This window comes from Prionailurus bengalensis, chromosome D2, assembly GCF_016509475.1.
Source record: "Prionailurus bengalensis isolate Pbe53 chromosome D2, Fcat_Pben_1.1_paternal_pri, whole genome shotgun sequence".
Lineage (NCBI taxonomy): Eukaryota > Metazoa > Chordata > Mammalia > Carnivora > Felidae > Prionailurus > Prionailurus bengalensis.
In genome coordinates, this window is record NC_057351.1 from 52067569 (window position 1) to 52084082 (window position 16514).

Below are 16514 nucleotides of genomic sequence, written 5' to 3' on the forward strand. Positions count from 1 at the left end.
TTTGATGCTCCAGAACTCAACCCAACAATTACACTGACAAACCATTTCTAACCTGCAAAGCAGCTGACCACCTATACCATGCAAATTCCACTAATGGGAGACTCCTGATGTCCAGTTTTGAAGCACCTGTTGGCTATCTACCAAAATGAGAAAATTCTCAGTTATGTATAAATAAGTTGACCTATTCTCTCACATTCTCTACCCTACTCCCTCTTTCCCTTTGCCTGCCTTCTTTCTTCCTCTCCTCCCTCCTTCCTCCACCCCAATGGTATGCACCAGGGACCAGCAAACTTCTCTGTAAAGAGCCAGACAGTAAATAGTTCAGGCATTTTAGGCTCTGCCATTATGGCACAAAAGCAGCTATAGATAATCCATAAATGAGTAAGTGTAGCTGTGTTTCAATAAAACTATTTATAAAACCAGGCAGTGGGCCACAGTTGGCTCATAAGGCTGTAGTTCATCAACCCCTGGTATAGAGTAGCAGTTCTCGACCTGTAGCCTAAATCAGAATCACCTATAGAATTTGTGAATACACAGATTTCTTGGCCCCATCCTTAAAGTTTCTGATGCAGCAAGTCTGTAGTAGGGCCTGAGATTTTGCATTTTTCTTAAGTTCCTAAATGATGTTGATGCTGCTGGTCTAGGCATCACACTTTGAGAACCACAGGTATAGAAAAACAGTCTATCCTGGACTAAGTGGAAGGTTGAAATGTAATGAACAATTAGGAAAGTGGAAATTACATGCTGCAAACTTGTCTGCTAATTTTACAGAATATTTCATATGAAGACTTACTGTTAAGTGCCATAATATTATCTGTTCCTGGATGATGGAAATTTATTCCCATGCGTCCTGAAAAATAAAATAATTTTATTTTAAGCACAAAGAAAAGAATGCTTAATATAATCATTTCAAATACATAGTAAAAGACGGACATTACAAAAAGCTATAACAGATTAATCTAGAACAATGCTATCAAAGGCCATAGCAGTTACAATGGTTTTTAAATCAAATCATAAAACATACAAATGAAAAAAAATCTTAAAGCCAAAATCTCAATAACAAATAAATAAAAACAAAAAAGAAGCTTCCATTATAACAGTGTGAAATTTTAAAGCATTTCTTGCATTCCAATTTAAACATGCCAACTGGATTAAGCATTTTATTTAAACAACCATTCATACTGCCCTTCAAATTCAAGCAGCAAAATAATAAATTCAAAGAAGTATATAAACTTGAAGCTTAGTGGGAATAAATAGATAAAGTTTTCACAGTGGCTCAAAAATGCAACATAATTATCAGAATGGCAACCCGAAGAAAGATGGTAAAATTTATATAACAGGGATAGTGGGGAACAACGACTGGCCTAAAAATCTAGGGTTCTTATGCTTCCCCTACTACTAACTAGTTATATGACCTCGGGTAGAACGCTCATCTCCAGACCTTCATCCTTACAGTAACAGGGTTGCAAACTTCTGCCCACCCTGGCTACCTGCCTGTTTTTCTATACCTCTGAGCTAAGAATCATTTTTACATTTTAAAGGGATTGAAAAAAAATTAAAAAACAAAGAATATGCAACAGAGACCATCTGAACCACAGACCTAAAATACTTACTCTCTGTCCCTTTACAAAGTCTGCCAACCCCTGGTCTAGAAGATGATAAGTCTGAATCAGATGTTTTAACTCAATAGCCTCCAGGGTTAAAAGTGGAAGATGTAAAACAGTTGGTATGTTTTTCATGAATTATTTGGGAAAAGGAGGTGGATGTATTAAAAGAATAAAGAAACAGAAAGTCTGATATAGAAAAAAAATGTATAAAGTTTGTTTATTTGACCAAATACAAAATCGTTACTAAACGATTTAACAAAATCGTTTCTAAAACCATGCTTTTGTGTAAAGCTAACATACATGAACTTGGTTCTGCAAGGCCTTCATGTCCAATTATGTGAAGGGTTGTCATGAAGTTCTCAGAAAAATGTCCATTTTATGTCATTACTACTATCCAAAAAAAACGTCAACAGTGGGGGGGTGGTCAGAGAAAGCGGGAGATATGGAGATATGATGATATGGTGATTGATTTTTCAACTAATACACTGTTATTATATATAATTGCAAAAGGTCAGTCATCATTTGGTGTTGATCTCTGTTATGGGGTACTGGAAGCAAACATCAGTAGCTCTTCTGGCCCAAAAGAGAAGAATCATAGTGGACAAAACAGAGCATTTACTTCAAATAAAAAGAATCATTAATTCTCAGTCAAATTAATGTTTTGCCTAGACAAGGCCACCCTGATCTCTTAAAAGCCCTCAGGTCACAGTAATTTGTGAAAGGTCATTTCATATTAAAAGGCAGGGAAAAAACAAAACTCTTGTAAGCGTAATGTTGCTACTACTGATGGGTGTGTGTCTGTGTATGTGTATATGAGAGAGAGATAGTAATTAAAAATAGAAAAATCATCAACATGGGACTATTCTATTTTTACTATGAAGCATTATAAGACTTTCAATAAAAATTACTTTTAGTTTTTATTATTTTAAACTTTATTAGGAGGAAGATATTACATCTATGTCTAATTTTATGGAGGCTCTTGTTAGCATTTATATTATCGTAAAATTAGTTTTTAGAATATATTTTAATGTTTTCCAGAGAAAAATCTTCCTATTAGTATACAACCATTTTTTAAATAATAGAATTGCCTACTTTGTTTTTATTGATTTCATAGATCTTTTCACGTTTACTAGAAGCTAAGTATTAGTAGTTTCAAAAACTACCCATTGTTCAAAGACACATTTAATAGTATCTATGTATGTAACTACTCTATGTGTCTTATTTTTTCCCAGTTCCTAAGCCATTTTAGAGTCTAAAAGTTATAATCTACCCCAGAGGCTACAAGTGCTATCTCCTACCACCACCTTGATCAGAACCTAGAATACAAAAATTCGTCATGAGAAGAAGACTGACTCAACAGGGAGAGTTTACATTCTGGTTTCAGTTAGCTGCATCAATATTCTCTCCATTATTTTTAGATAATCAAACCTGATTTGGATTCATTACCCCCAAATACTAATATCCATAAGAACTACATGTGATTTACTCATTGTATTCTGAGATGATACTCAAATTTAACAGTAAATAGTCACTGGAAAGTAAGCCTGAAAACCCAACAAGAGTTCAAAATCACTGCCTAACAAAACATAAGGAAATGGCATATAGAGAAAATCTGTTCAATCTCTGACCAAGGAATATTCAGACATGGGTGTGGTTCCTAAAAAGCTAGAGGTGTTCCCTAGAATAATGAAGCGTTATCAAGAAAACCAAGCAAGCCCAAATTTACTTGATTCTCATTCAACTTCTTTTATTTCCTATGCTATGGTAAAAGAAAAAAAAAAAAAAAAAAGCATGTGGTTTACAATCACTACATCAAATAATAGTTTTTATATGTTTCTGGAACTACTGGTGTTCCCACACTTAGAGGGGTGCTTCTTTCTGTAGTTCTCCAGAAGTTGGGTCCTTTTTGGACCCTTTCCATGAGATCTTAGGACTCTTCAGCTTGAAAAGATGAAACCAAAAGGAAGCTCAGTAGTTTTCCAATTATTATCCTCTAGCCCACACTGATTACTTCCAATTCAATCTTTCTAAAGATGTAGAAGAAAGAAAGAAAGAAAGAAAGAAAGAAAGAAAGAAAGAAAGAAAGAAAGAAAAAGAAAAAAGGCATAGGTGATGTTTTATACATGAAGGCATCAGTATTTGCTGAAAAGCAGAAAACTTTTTGCCTTTCCTGGTATCCTCCCTAATTCTGCTGGCCTCCTTGACTTCAGTGGATCTTTGGATCAATATCATCCACAAAAGATTTTATAAGAAACTCTGTCATGTCAGACCCATCAGAACCAATTATTTAAATACAAACTAAATGCAAATTCTTTGTAGCAAAACAACTTATGGCTTCTTTAAGCTATTTTTTTAACCTCTTCAAAAATTAATGTTTAGATTATAAAATCCAATATATTTTCATCAGTGAAAAATTAGATAATACAGAAAAATGCAAAAACTAAGATCACCAATTAAAGACAAGCTCTGCCAACATTTTGACTTATAGTCTTCCAATTTAAGAGGTATATATGTGCAAAAGTTCTTTTCTAAAATTAGAATTATTTTTTATTTTTTTCTTAATATATTTTGCATCCTAAATTTTACAGTTATTATGAGATTTTGAAGAAGAGAGAAAATATATAGCAGCAAAAGAAAAACTGATTCCAAATTCAGATGAGGCCATTTATTTTTTTCTTCCTTTTATCCAACAAATACTGCTGTTTAATCAGCTGTGAAAATAGAATCAAGTGTGTGACATCTGGTGATTTTTGTTAATGCAGTCTGGTGCTGCCAGCGTGACATTTTGTCACCTGTCCATGGTCTGCTATTTTTAAATTGTTCTTGTCAGCCAGCTATCTTTTAAGTATAGTGTAAAATATAGGGTTTCGAAAACTGAAAGGCATACTTGGCTTTACGGAGTTAAATGATGCTGTGGAAATCTGAGACTGTCCCACTTTCCCCACTAAACAGGGTCTGATAAATGGGGGTAAGAGGGGATAGAGGGAGAGGCTGGAGAATAGGGTTACACAGGTTTATCTAGACTGTAAAAACCACAGTCTCATAAGCTCAAGTCACATTCATATTTAAGAAGCTAGTTATAAAAAATGACCTCTACTGTTATTCAAAGTTTCAGAGTCCAACCAACCCATACTTCTATATGTCCCAAATAAAAATTGAAATTTTTATGAATTTCATAATTAATTATGAAAGCCACCTCTTTACTTCTGCAATATGTTATGAGATAAGGAACAACTACTGTATCTTTCTTTAACCATCCCCGTTTGCTCTAAAAAGTCAAGTCCTTCAGAGACTTTTACATAATAGAATGTAAGTGCTGTGTTCTAGAAAAGATTATAAGAAAAATGCATATTCCGCTGGGTTGTATTTTCCACCAATTTTCTCTATAAAATTGAAGATACATTCCTTCAGGAAAAGAATCCACAAGATGCAATAATGTTATGCAAGAATACAATAAAATAGTGTTTTAAAGCCCTTTTAAGGAAAAATGATAAAAGTTTGGCACTAAAATATTCTAACTATGTTCCAAAGAACTGAGAAACAAAAGCCGTGAGCTTAGACCTGAGGTCAAATCCTAGTTTCTTTTCATACCAGTAGTGGATAATTTTTGGCATGTTATTCATTCCTTTGTGTCTATGTTTACTCATTTCAGGCTCTACTCTATAAAACAGTTAACATCAGAATTTCTAGAATTTTCTTTTAAAACTCTCAGGTGATTACACTGCTATATAAGAAGGACCACTGGGTAAATTAATGGGAGGTACTAAAAAAAAAAAAAAAATCACTCAGCTTGTATTTACTGTCCTCCTCTTGAATAGAACCAGAACAATCACTTCTTGCTAACTCAGAATCTATGTCCCAAACAATTTCTGGACGCTGCTAACTTTTATAGAAGACAAACTGATATGGGCCAGAGGTAGCACAAAAATAGAACTGGAGCACCAATGCAAGTAAGTAAAGAGACAGCATATTTCTGGAACAAACTAAATGTAATGAAGGTGCACTTTTTCTGAAACAAGGGAACCTCAACATTCCACAAAAGGGGCCAACATTGTGAAAGGCTGTACAACACTAAATTTAAATTGTGATGAATAAAGAAAAATGCTTCCATAGTACCAAAAAGGGTGGCATTTCTTTCTTCCAAGCTTCTGTCAATTTAAATGTTTTAAAGCACTGTTATCAGGAGATAGCTATTTTTCCCCCAGATTCAGTATACATTTGAAAAGCAAACGCTTCAATATCAGTTTCTCAACTGACACCTGCTCTTTTCATTTTTCAAATTTCAGTTCCATGAATAGTGAGGAAAGAGAAAATTCAAATATATAGAAATGTTTCATCAGGCACTAGAAATGTTTCATCAGGCACTACCCCCAACCCCTGGTTTCAGCTCAGGTCCAACTGAGTCACCCAGGCACCCCTCCTTAAGTGTCCAACTCCTGGTGTCAGCTCAGGTCACAATCTCACAGTTTCATGAGTTTGAGCCCTGCTTTGGGCTCTGAGCCAGCAGCATGGAGTCTACTTGGGATTCTCCTTCCCTCTCTCTCTGCATCTTTCCCACTTGCACTCTCTCTCTCAAGTAAATAAAAATAAACTTTTAAAAAATGAACAATAGGAAAAGTCATATATAATATGGGAAGAGACAACAGGTAACTATTACAGTGTTACTCTGTTATAACCAAGGACTGTTTGAGATCTTTAAGAAGCCAAAAAAAAAATTGTCTAATTTTAATTTTAACAAGAGTGCTGTGGTCTGATCAACACTACTAAACATATTTCTCAGGTGCTGTGAAGAAAGCTCAATTTGACTTTCCCTCTACATTACTTGACATTCTTATCATGGGGGAAGAAGTAGGGACCTTTTAAATTTTCCTACAAACATCTTCAAGGCTGACCTAGGAGTATAAATGTGACTGAAAAGCTGTTAAAGCTCTTTACTAAAACACAAGTCTTATTACTTCCTGAACTTCCCATGCTATCATTTCTCCCACTAACCCTTTTCCCCCACCGAAATCAACAGAACAGTTGAATAAGGGGATTTCTTATTGCATACATTTCTAAGATGAAATATCACTGTGAATATAGTTCATCAGGTTCACTTTATTTTTTTTTAATGTCTATTTATTTTTGAGAGAGAGAGAGAGAGAGAGAGAGAGAGAGAGAGAGAGTGCGCAAGTGGGGAAGGGCAGACAGAGAGGGAGACACAGAATCCAAAACAGGCTCCAGGCTCTGAGCTGTCAGCACAGAGCCCAACGCAGGGCTGGAACTCATGAACCATGAGATCATGACCTGAGCCAAAGTCGGATGCTTAACCGACTGTTGCCACCCAGGTGCTCCTCATCAGGTTCACTTTAAATACATCATGAAGTACTTTATTTTTCATGAACGTGATATCCTGTTTTATTATATTTTGCTCACATTATTTAGATACACAATTTTGGAAAGCCAACACAACTTAAGAGAATTATTTTTCTTTCTCCTTTAGGTGGTTTTTGATAATGACAAAATGTTTATCCTTCAATAATTACTATGGCAAATTATCTGTGTATGGCAAATACAAAATTTTGACAACTTGTATTTAAAAGCTTTTAACATAGAGCTGCAGTCTAGCTAGAAGGAAGTAAATATTGTAGGAATATAAGGTTTAATTCATTATCTAGGCTAGGCAGTAGGCACACCACTACCACTGCCAGCAAAAAAAAAAAAATCATAGTTTCTAGTGTCAAGAACTTTTATCTGACCTTCATAGCCACTCCATGAAGTAGGTACTTTATTTCAATGATGAGGAAACTAAGGCTTTGAAGAGGCTAACTAATTTATCTAAATCAATAGCCAACTAGAGGCAGAGCCAGGATTCAAATCCAGGTTTGAATGACTATAAAGTCAGAAAGGCTGAGTTGAAATTTAATCTCCTACAAAGAGAATATAAAATGCCTCGAAGAATGTTAATAAAAATAATAATCTTTACTATCTCTAGGTAGTAAGTCTCAGATTATTTTTTCACTTTCCTTTTTGTCTTTTTATGTACTATCTGAATTTCCTATAATGAGTAAGGAAGTATTTTTTTCCCCTGGAAGAAAACTGAGCTCCAGCAAATAAACCAAAACAAGCATACAAAAAAACCTAAATATGATTCTGTAACTTGAGTTTTTGAGACCCTCAAAAAAGTGTTCCCACGTTCAAGTGGGAGAAGAATATATTAAAGGTAGGAGGAAAAACAGGATGGAATAGAGGGAAGTGTTTCTGGACAGACTCATAGAGAAGCCATATGGTAAGTCCCCTAGCCTACTACCTTTCTCTTAAAGTTCCATTCACCTACATGTTTACATCTTTTGACCCAGAGATCTTCTCTATGAATTTACCTTAAAGAAAAACTAGGTGCAAGAACTCATTCATGGCAGCATTACCTATTATGGAGAGAAAGCTGGAAACAACCTAAGTGTTCAAAGTGAAGGCCTATTAATAAATTATAAAGACCAGATAAAAATAGGGATACAGAAAATACCCAAAAATATGGATGCAGAAAAGTAAGGATACACTATCACAATGTTTACTTTTTTCAGTTACATTTTTATTATAATTTTCTCCATTTTTAAAGTCAAAAATTATTTAAAATCTTTCCTTTAAAATGCCAGCATCATAATTATGTTATTAGAAGTAATAAGAATCAAATACACGGTGCCATAAATTAGGTCTAAAAGTCTCCCGGCTGGAAAAGGGAAGCAGGAAGCCTCAACACGCTAACCAGAGGACAATGACATGGTGAAGTAATTGACCATGGGAAGCAGTCCATTCACAGGAAATCAAGGTGGGTGGTATAATGAACAGAAAAGTTGCAAGCATATTGAAGCTATAAAAAAGTACATATTATGAGCCTTCCAACTTATTAGGACATATTATAAGTACAATACAGAAGACTTTCACAGATGAAACCTCATATTTCCAAGTGTGGCAGAGAAATATATGTAGAGGGAACTGGATATGCATTAAAAAAGGGGCGCCTGGGTGGCTCAGTCGGTTGGGCGTCCGACTTCAGCTCAGGTCATGATCTCACAGCTTGTGAGTTCGAGCCCCACATCGGGTTCTGTGCTGACAGCTCAGAGCCTGGAGCCTGCTTTGGATTCTGTGTCTCCCTCTCTCTCTGCTCCTCCCCCATTCATGCTCTGTCTCTCTCCAAAATAAACAAATGTCAAAAAAAAAAAAAAAAGTTTTTTTAAAGGGGCCAGCAAAACTGGAATAAATATACATTATCCTGTAGCAAAGGACCTTCCTTACACTTTGCCAGTGCTGCTCTCAACAGCGCAGGATAGCTCCGATGTAAACAACATTCACAAAATTCTGGAAAATTATTTTACAGACTATATTGTAAGATCCTTTCATAATCTTTTATTGCTGGAAGAATTCAGACCAAGATAAAACAGGTATGCATAAAGAACAAGGGCTGAATATTTTAGAATAATTAGGAGAAGCTTATAGCTGTTTATGGTAGAGAAGGAAGACAAATGTAGCCTTAGAAGACACTAAAAACACAAAATAGTCTCTGAATATCATTAGGGTTTTTTTTTTTAACACGATTCTCACTTCTAAGTGAAACAGGCTTTAAATTACCATATACCTAATCTTTCAACTGAGGAAAGACGTGGTAACAGTGACTAAATATAACAATGAATAAATGAGAGGGGTTTTTTTTTCTACTTCTGAAGTAGAATACAGCTTTTAAAATACAGCTTTTCTCAAAATGCTTTATTTTCTTCATAGCCTGTTAACTACCTTCTTTTCACTGGAAATTGAGGAAAGCAGCAGAAAATCATGAGTATGACAAGAAAATGATGAAATGGATTTCTGAGGTGGCTTGAGGAAATGATGATCAGGTGGCCATAGTCAGTCACACCCTATATAAAAAAGCCTGGAGAGAACCAGAGGAGATCAAATTCTTCACAGCTCCGGAGAACATAAGGGTTCTTAAAAGATGGGCATCCTTGTAGCCAACTCTTCCCAGTTTTCAGATATTTTGGCTCTAAATCCAAGTGTAGTGGATATTTCCACAGGAAATTTCCATTACAGTATTTTTTTAAAATATCACAGGGCCCCTAAAAAGCCCTATAGCACATAAAAAGAACTATCTGTAATTATGAATGTGACATCAACTGCTAACCTGAATTTACAGGGGCTCTAAAAATAGGAAGTCCTAATATGGCTGACCTTGGGACTTTCTGCCTTATATTTAACCCAAAACATTTACACACTTTAAGACATTTTCCTTCTGTTTTAGTCTTAAGACTGTGCAAAGAATCACTGGCTGGCTCTTAAGTCTGTGTCATGATCCTTGCTACACTAGGAAAGTGATTATATTTTAACAAAATGGAACTCTTTCCTATGAAGTTTTCTGAAGTAGTCTTTGGAGACTGATTTACTAAGTTTCATATTTCCTTGCAGTATACTTTGACTTAAATGAATTATCCAGGTTCAGCTAAAGGATTCCAAATGCACAAAGTCCAGAAAACTTGCCTTCTGGTCTCATGCTACCCAACACATGCTTCTGCCAGACATTATGATTAAAGCAGTCAACCTTGATTATTGTAGGTAGCTGAACCCAGCTTAAAAAAACAAACAAAACAAAAAACAAAAAAACTTTAAACACATTCCACAGTGCTTTACAGAAGCAAACAAAAACAAACGGGAAAAAAAAAATCACAATTATTAAAAAGCTGATTTTTGTTTAAAACACCAAGCAAGGAATGGACATATGAATATTCCTAACCTGCAAAATGATTCCTCCACATTATATCAGCGAAACTCATTGGTGGGCCACTGGGAGGGTAGTGTTTACCTTTCAGAGGCTCATGATCAGTCCTTATCATATCCATTAAGGAGTTCTCCAACGAGTGCAAGTTAAAAGTGTCATAGGGCCTACTCCGGTCCTAGAAATAAAAACACAGAACAAGACAATAAATAAAATTAATACTACATCATTTGCTTCTTGCCATGGATTAATAACATGAATAAAAGTTCCAGATCTAATAACACACATTCTTTTCATTAAGAATGATGATTTGGCATTCCTCAGCACTGTGTAAGTTTAACACAAGTTTCTGTAATTGCATTCTTTCTTCCCCATATTCTTTAATGTATATGTCCCGCTACTTCAGACTTTCTCTCAAACGAACTAAAAGAGTAAATTCCAAACAAAGAGCCCAGTGAATTGGCTTTGCCCTCGGCCCTTCACTTCAGCCTCCACTGTCAAATAGACATTCTATTCAAATGAATACAGAATTTTTTTATCTAGAGTAAGTCCATAATTAAAAACTTTTAGTCTACAAACAGAATTGCTTTTCTGAAAATTCAAAAGGTGGCTGTAGTTTTGATGTAATTTTATTGGGTATCTTTAATAATTACTACTGATAAGTTCTATACATTGGATACACTCTCTAAAATTTAAAATGTGTCCAAAGTACTACTAAAATTACCTTTTAAAATGCACTCACCTGAAAAAAACTTTAACTCTAGGTAGTGTTTTCATGATACTAGAGTCAAAAACATTTTGAAAACAGAGAGCTAACACTAACTGAAGAAAAAATCATTCAATCAAGCCCATGGGAGACCATCATGTACAAATTATTTTTTAGTAGTCTGAGCTAAAAGGAAGTGCAACTCATAGCCTAACTTAACATTATAGATTTAACTGGCTTTTAAGAAAAGCAAAACAAACACATACTTCAACAACCACACCAAATCAAACTATTGCAATGACAGATTATTTTCAGGGTCCTGAACAGCTGATCCAGCATGCACATGATCATTTATCGTCTCCAATGAACAGAATAAATGACTGTCAGGTAAAAACCTCAACTTCAATGACCATTTTCTAGCTTAAGTGTTAACTCTTGAGAAGCTGTTTTTCTTCTGGCTTCTGGAAAGCATAGCAGTGTATCTATCTACTTAGGGAGGCAGAAAGGAAAGTGGCATTTCCTCAGCACTGAGCATAAAGGAAAAATCAGAGGGGTATTAAATGAATGCGGTATGTATATATGCAGGTGCTAAGAAAAGCCCTGAACTGAGAACTAGGAGGCAAGAGTACTAGAATAACTACTATCAACTGGGGACTTTGGGGTACATCATGATCTACCTCTCCAGTCTGTGCCTGAAATTCCTTCCTTTATACAAATGTGAAGACTGAACTTAGAGAATGTCTAATATCTCTTATAACACACACTATATATATATATATATATATATTTTTTTTTTTTTTAACTCAGAGATGAGGAGTAGGGGTGGAGGGTACAGATGTTTTCAAATGCCAGAGACAGAAATTCCATTTTTACAAACCTTTTTTTCCCCCCAAATGGAACCACCTTGCTCATTTTATTTTAGAGAGAGAATGCGTAAGCAGGAGAGAGAGAGAGAGAGAGGGAGAGGGAGAGGGAGAGGGAGAGGGAGAGAGAGAATATCCCATGCTCAGTGCAGAGCCCAACACAAGGCCCCATTCCACGACCCTGGGATCATGACCTGAACTGAAATCAAGAGTCGGAGACTCAACCAACTGAGCCACCCAGGAGCCCCATTTTTACAATCCTTTAATGCACAAGTCAAGGGCCAAGTCCTGTACTAGGCCCTGGTGACTCAGAGGTGAATGCTGCAACCTAGTCCCTATGTGCAAGTAACTAGTAGAAAGAGAGAGACACAACCCATTAAAATTAGAGAATTACAGGTGTTTTGACAGGAGAATGTGTACAGTACAATAGACACTAAGTCAAATCTATTTCTTAAAGAACATGAATGTGTGTATTGTAATTTTTTTTTAAATCACATTCTGTAAAGTCCTAGGTGTTCTGAATCTAGACCTGCCATCTGATCAGGTATGAGGCTTGTCTTAGTTATCCTTAACGGTCTTCAGTATTCTCATTGGTAAAATGGGATCTTACCTGGGAGGATTAGGTTGAATTTACATATTTATTTTTCTCACACTGTGTTTGCTGAAAGGCAAGCACTCAACTTTTCTTAGTTTACTGCCACTGCCCCCCCCCCCCCACTTGCTACCTTCACCTCATTTTTTTCTTTTTAACACTCATCAACTGTCTACTGTTGGATAAGAAAGAGACGTGGAATATTTTCTTTGGCTCTCCATTTTGCTCTTTATATAATTCAAGAAGGTCTTGTCTTTTACCTTTAAGGTCTTCCTGCAGATCATTTGTTTTCCTCTGGGTTCAAGTTATCAGTGGAAACTCCAATTACTTAGGGAGTAAAGCTGAATTTCCAGAAATGCAGGCTTATCTGTCTCCATAAGAGGTACCATATTCTTTGTCCAGAGAAAAAGCCACAGGTGAAAAAAAGAAGTGTGCTGATGAGAAGCCAAAATGACAACCTATTTCTGGCACTGACAATCCTGGAATGGAGGTCCGGGAGCCTTCTAACATATTTTCAGGGTCCTGAAACTTTTAACTAGAGTCCTGCAGACATGGGGCTGTTTCAAAAAAGGCTGATAAGCGGGGCACCTGGGTGGCTCAGTCCGTTAAACGGTCGACTTTGGCTCAGGTCACGATCTCACAGTTCGTGAGTTTGAGCCCCACATTGGGCTCTGTGCTGACAGCCTGGAACCTGCTTCAGATTCTGTGTGTGTCTCTCTCTCTCTGCCCTTCCCCCACTCTTGCGCGCGCGCGCGCTCTCTCTCTCTCTCAAAAATAAACATTAAAGGGGCTCCTGGGTGGCTCAGTCAGTTAAGCATCCAACTTCGGCTCAGGTCATGATCTCACAGTTTGTGAGTTTGAGCCCCGCGTCGGGCTCTGTGCTGACAGCTCAGAGCCTGGAGCCTGCTTCGGATTCTGTGTCTCCCTCTCTCTCTGTCCCTTCCCTGCTCATGCTCTGTCTCTCTCTGTCTCAAAAATAAATAAACATTAAAAATAAAATAAAATAAACATTAAAAAAAAATTTTTTTTAAAGGCTGATAACACGAAGGGACTATTAAAAATGACTGTTTGAAGGCATTCAAGAATTTTTCCAGCCAGGACAGTTTATTTTTTTCATTTAACTCTTGATATAACCCGTCAAGATAGATAACAACATACACATTTTACACATGAGGAAGGTGAGCTTCAGAGAAGATTCCAGCCTAGATCTGACCTCAAAGCCAATACCTACATCTGTCAGAAGAACTTGATCTAATCCATACAGGACAGTAAATGAAAACTCTATAGAAGCACTGCATTGCAGTTAACTACCAATGAAATGACCTTCTTGGCAAGATGGTAGTGAATTCCCATCAGAAGACAATATCGGATATTAGATGACTATCTGTCAGGAAAATTGGAGGGGGGTGTTTTGGTGGGGACCTATGCCTCTGAAATGGTTCTCAAACTTGTCAGATTGTCAAAAATCACATGTAGAAGGGTTAAAATGCAGGTTCCTGGGCTCCAGCTAAAACCAACTTAATCACAATTTGAAAAGAAATAAACGTCCTAGGAGACTCTTTTCACTGGCTATATTTGAGAGCCACTGGACTGGATGATTCTTTAAGGTGCACACTTGCACCTGCATCTGATTGGTAAAATGGGACAGTAAAGTGAGGGAGGGACTGGAAGGATAGCAGCAGGAAATAAACAAGCCTGGCCACTTTGCCAAGGGTTAGCTTTGCAGTCTTCCAATGGATTGTGGGTTAGGACAGCAATTGGTGGTCTGAAATCAGACATCAGATTTTCTAATTCTGGCTCTGCCATGGGCTGCCATGTCATTCTGAACAAGTTTCTAAGCCTTGGTTATCTTCATCTATAAAATAATGATGATTTTTCCCTTTGGTTTTTTTTTTTTTTTTTTTTTTTTTTTTTTTTTTTTTTTAGTACCTAATGACAATGTATAACAAGGCATCTGTATAGTGGTGGCTACTGGAATATTAGGGAGAACACAAAGAGACTTCTAGGATGCCACCTTAGAGTACTGGGACATATATTTAAAAACCAAGAGGCTCTCTAGTGCTCAACATATGAAAACATGATATGCAAAATGCAGGACAGAATTTGCACAGGCTTTGTTCACTGAAGTGAACAAACTTCAGTGCTGAGACTTATTTTCTCATTAAAATTTATTTATCTATGCCTCATTGATTTATATTTGCAGCATTCTATTCATCCTCTTTGTTTTATAAGTAAACATTACTAAAAACAACTGATTAACCAGGAAGCCTACAAGAAACAGAACAAAAAGGATAGAAAAGCTATAAAATTTGCAGCAAAATTCAAACAGAAATCACATAGAGAAAAGTAGACCATAATTTATCATTCAACAAGAGTTACAAGTGACAACTAACCTTTAAAATATTTTTAATAAGCTTTGTTTCCCTATAGCGGGAAAATAAGGAAAATATCTTTTTTTCATTTGTTTTTAATAAGCAAACACACCGGGAAGTATTAGAACATTACACTTATAAATGATGCATCCCATTATTGACTCCTTTTCTTTGAAGATAACCAATGGCAAATGTTATCAGTTAGTTGTACATGGAGGTAGCACACTCCCATTGTACAGTTCACTAGCCCTGTTTTTATTCTTCCCTCAACTCGACTTAATATTAGTAAATCTATCAAGTACTTAATATGTGCCTGCCACTATCCTAAGCATGCTACATGCAATCTCTCATAACTCTATGAGGTAGGTAACTTTTACCTCCCTTTTGTAAGTTAAGCAATTAAATCTTGGTGAGATTAAGTAACTGGCCCAATATTACAGAGCAGTAAGCAACAGAGCCAAGGTTCCAATCCACTCAAATCTAGACTGTGCTCTTAAGGACTCTCACTCTACTGCCTCCCTGACTTCCTCCTACTCCCTCAACCTTTAATCCTTTTCACAAATACCCCCCTCAACCTAATCCTAACACAAGCAGAGAGAGGCCTCTTTGACTACCACCCTGCTACATAGGCAACCTAATATAATCCTCATCCGCACTTAGTCAATTAACTCTTGTTCAAAGGACAGTTAAATTCAAGAAGTAGCTTGATCTACACTCCAGCAGAGGCACAGGCCCACCTCTATCAGTCCTATCCCACTCACCTGCCTTTTTCTTGAGAGAAAAATCTAGGACCCTTTTCTACCCTTTCTGGCTTATCCCCCAGACATATCCTCTCCTAGAGATACAAGGTAGAAGGCTGCAAGGACCCAAGAACATCTGAGAAAAAATGCAGCTCTGGAACCAAATGATAAAATTAATCATTATGCCTACTATGTGCCAGGAACTGGGCCAACTGCTTTAGAGCCATGATCTTAATCTTCAGCAAAACCCTATAGGGCCAGCATTATCTCCGTCTCACAGAGGAGAGAGCTAAGTTCACAAAGGTTATATAACTGCTCAAAGTCACAAAGCTGGACAGAAATCAGGATGTGAACCCAGGTCTATGACTTTCAAGTCCAGGCCAGTAATGTTCCAATGTTTCTCCACTGATCAGTTGCTTTGTGTTCCATGAACAATGGGGACTTGGCTAGCAAAAAAAGGGACACAGACAGGATCAAAAAGCAAAAGGTGGTTAGATATTTGAATGGGCTAGGAAAGAATAAATGGGGTCGTGCAATAATATAGAAAAACAAGAGGAGGCATTCCTGAAGGAAGGCTTTTACATTTATCATATGGTTTCAACATATGTATGGATAAAACATTTCAAAGTTAAATACATTCAACACATAAGGGATTAACCCACAAAATTAGCCATTTCTGAATTTCCATCCTACTGCTCTTATTTTCTAATGAATTTATATTATTTGAAACTACCTCAGGTCCCTATCTACACTATAAACACTGTTTAATGGTAATTAATATGTTTTACCTACTTTAAATGAGTATTTAATCACATAACTAACACATAAACACATTCTTCCTGAACACACAGAAACAAAAGACCATTACATTAAAAGCTAGTCTCCAATCCTGCC

General features: G+C 36.5%; 1 protein-coding gene across 11 annotated transcripts in view; it reads right to left on the bottom strand.

Moving 5' to 3' along the window:
• The window catches only part of CPEB3 (cytoplasmic polyadenylation element binding protein 3), a 197144-nt gene that overhangs the window by 113971 nt on the left and 66659 nt on the right, over positions 1-16514 (bottom strand). For 8 of the 11 annotated variants that reach the window (XM_043596972.1, XM_043596973.1, XM_043596978.1 and 5 more), the window contains 2 exons: positions 10366-10525; positions 794-850 (listed from right to left, as the gene is read on the bottom strand). In XM_043596972.1, the coding sequence (XP_043452907.1) occupies positions 794-850; positions 10366-10525 (217 nt within the window). The remainder of the gene's footprint in view (positions 1-793; positions 851-10365; positions 10526-16514) is intronic. The other 3 variants (XM_043596981.1, XM_043596983.1, XM_043596982.1) reach the window with 1 other exon arrangement.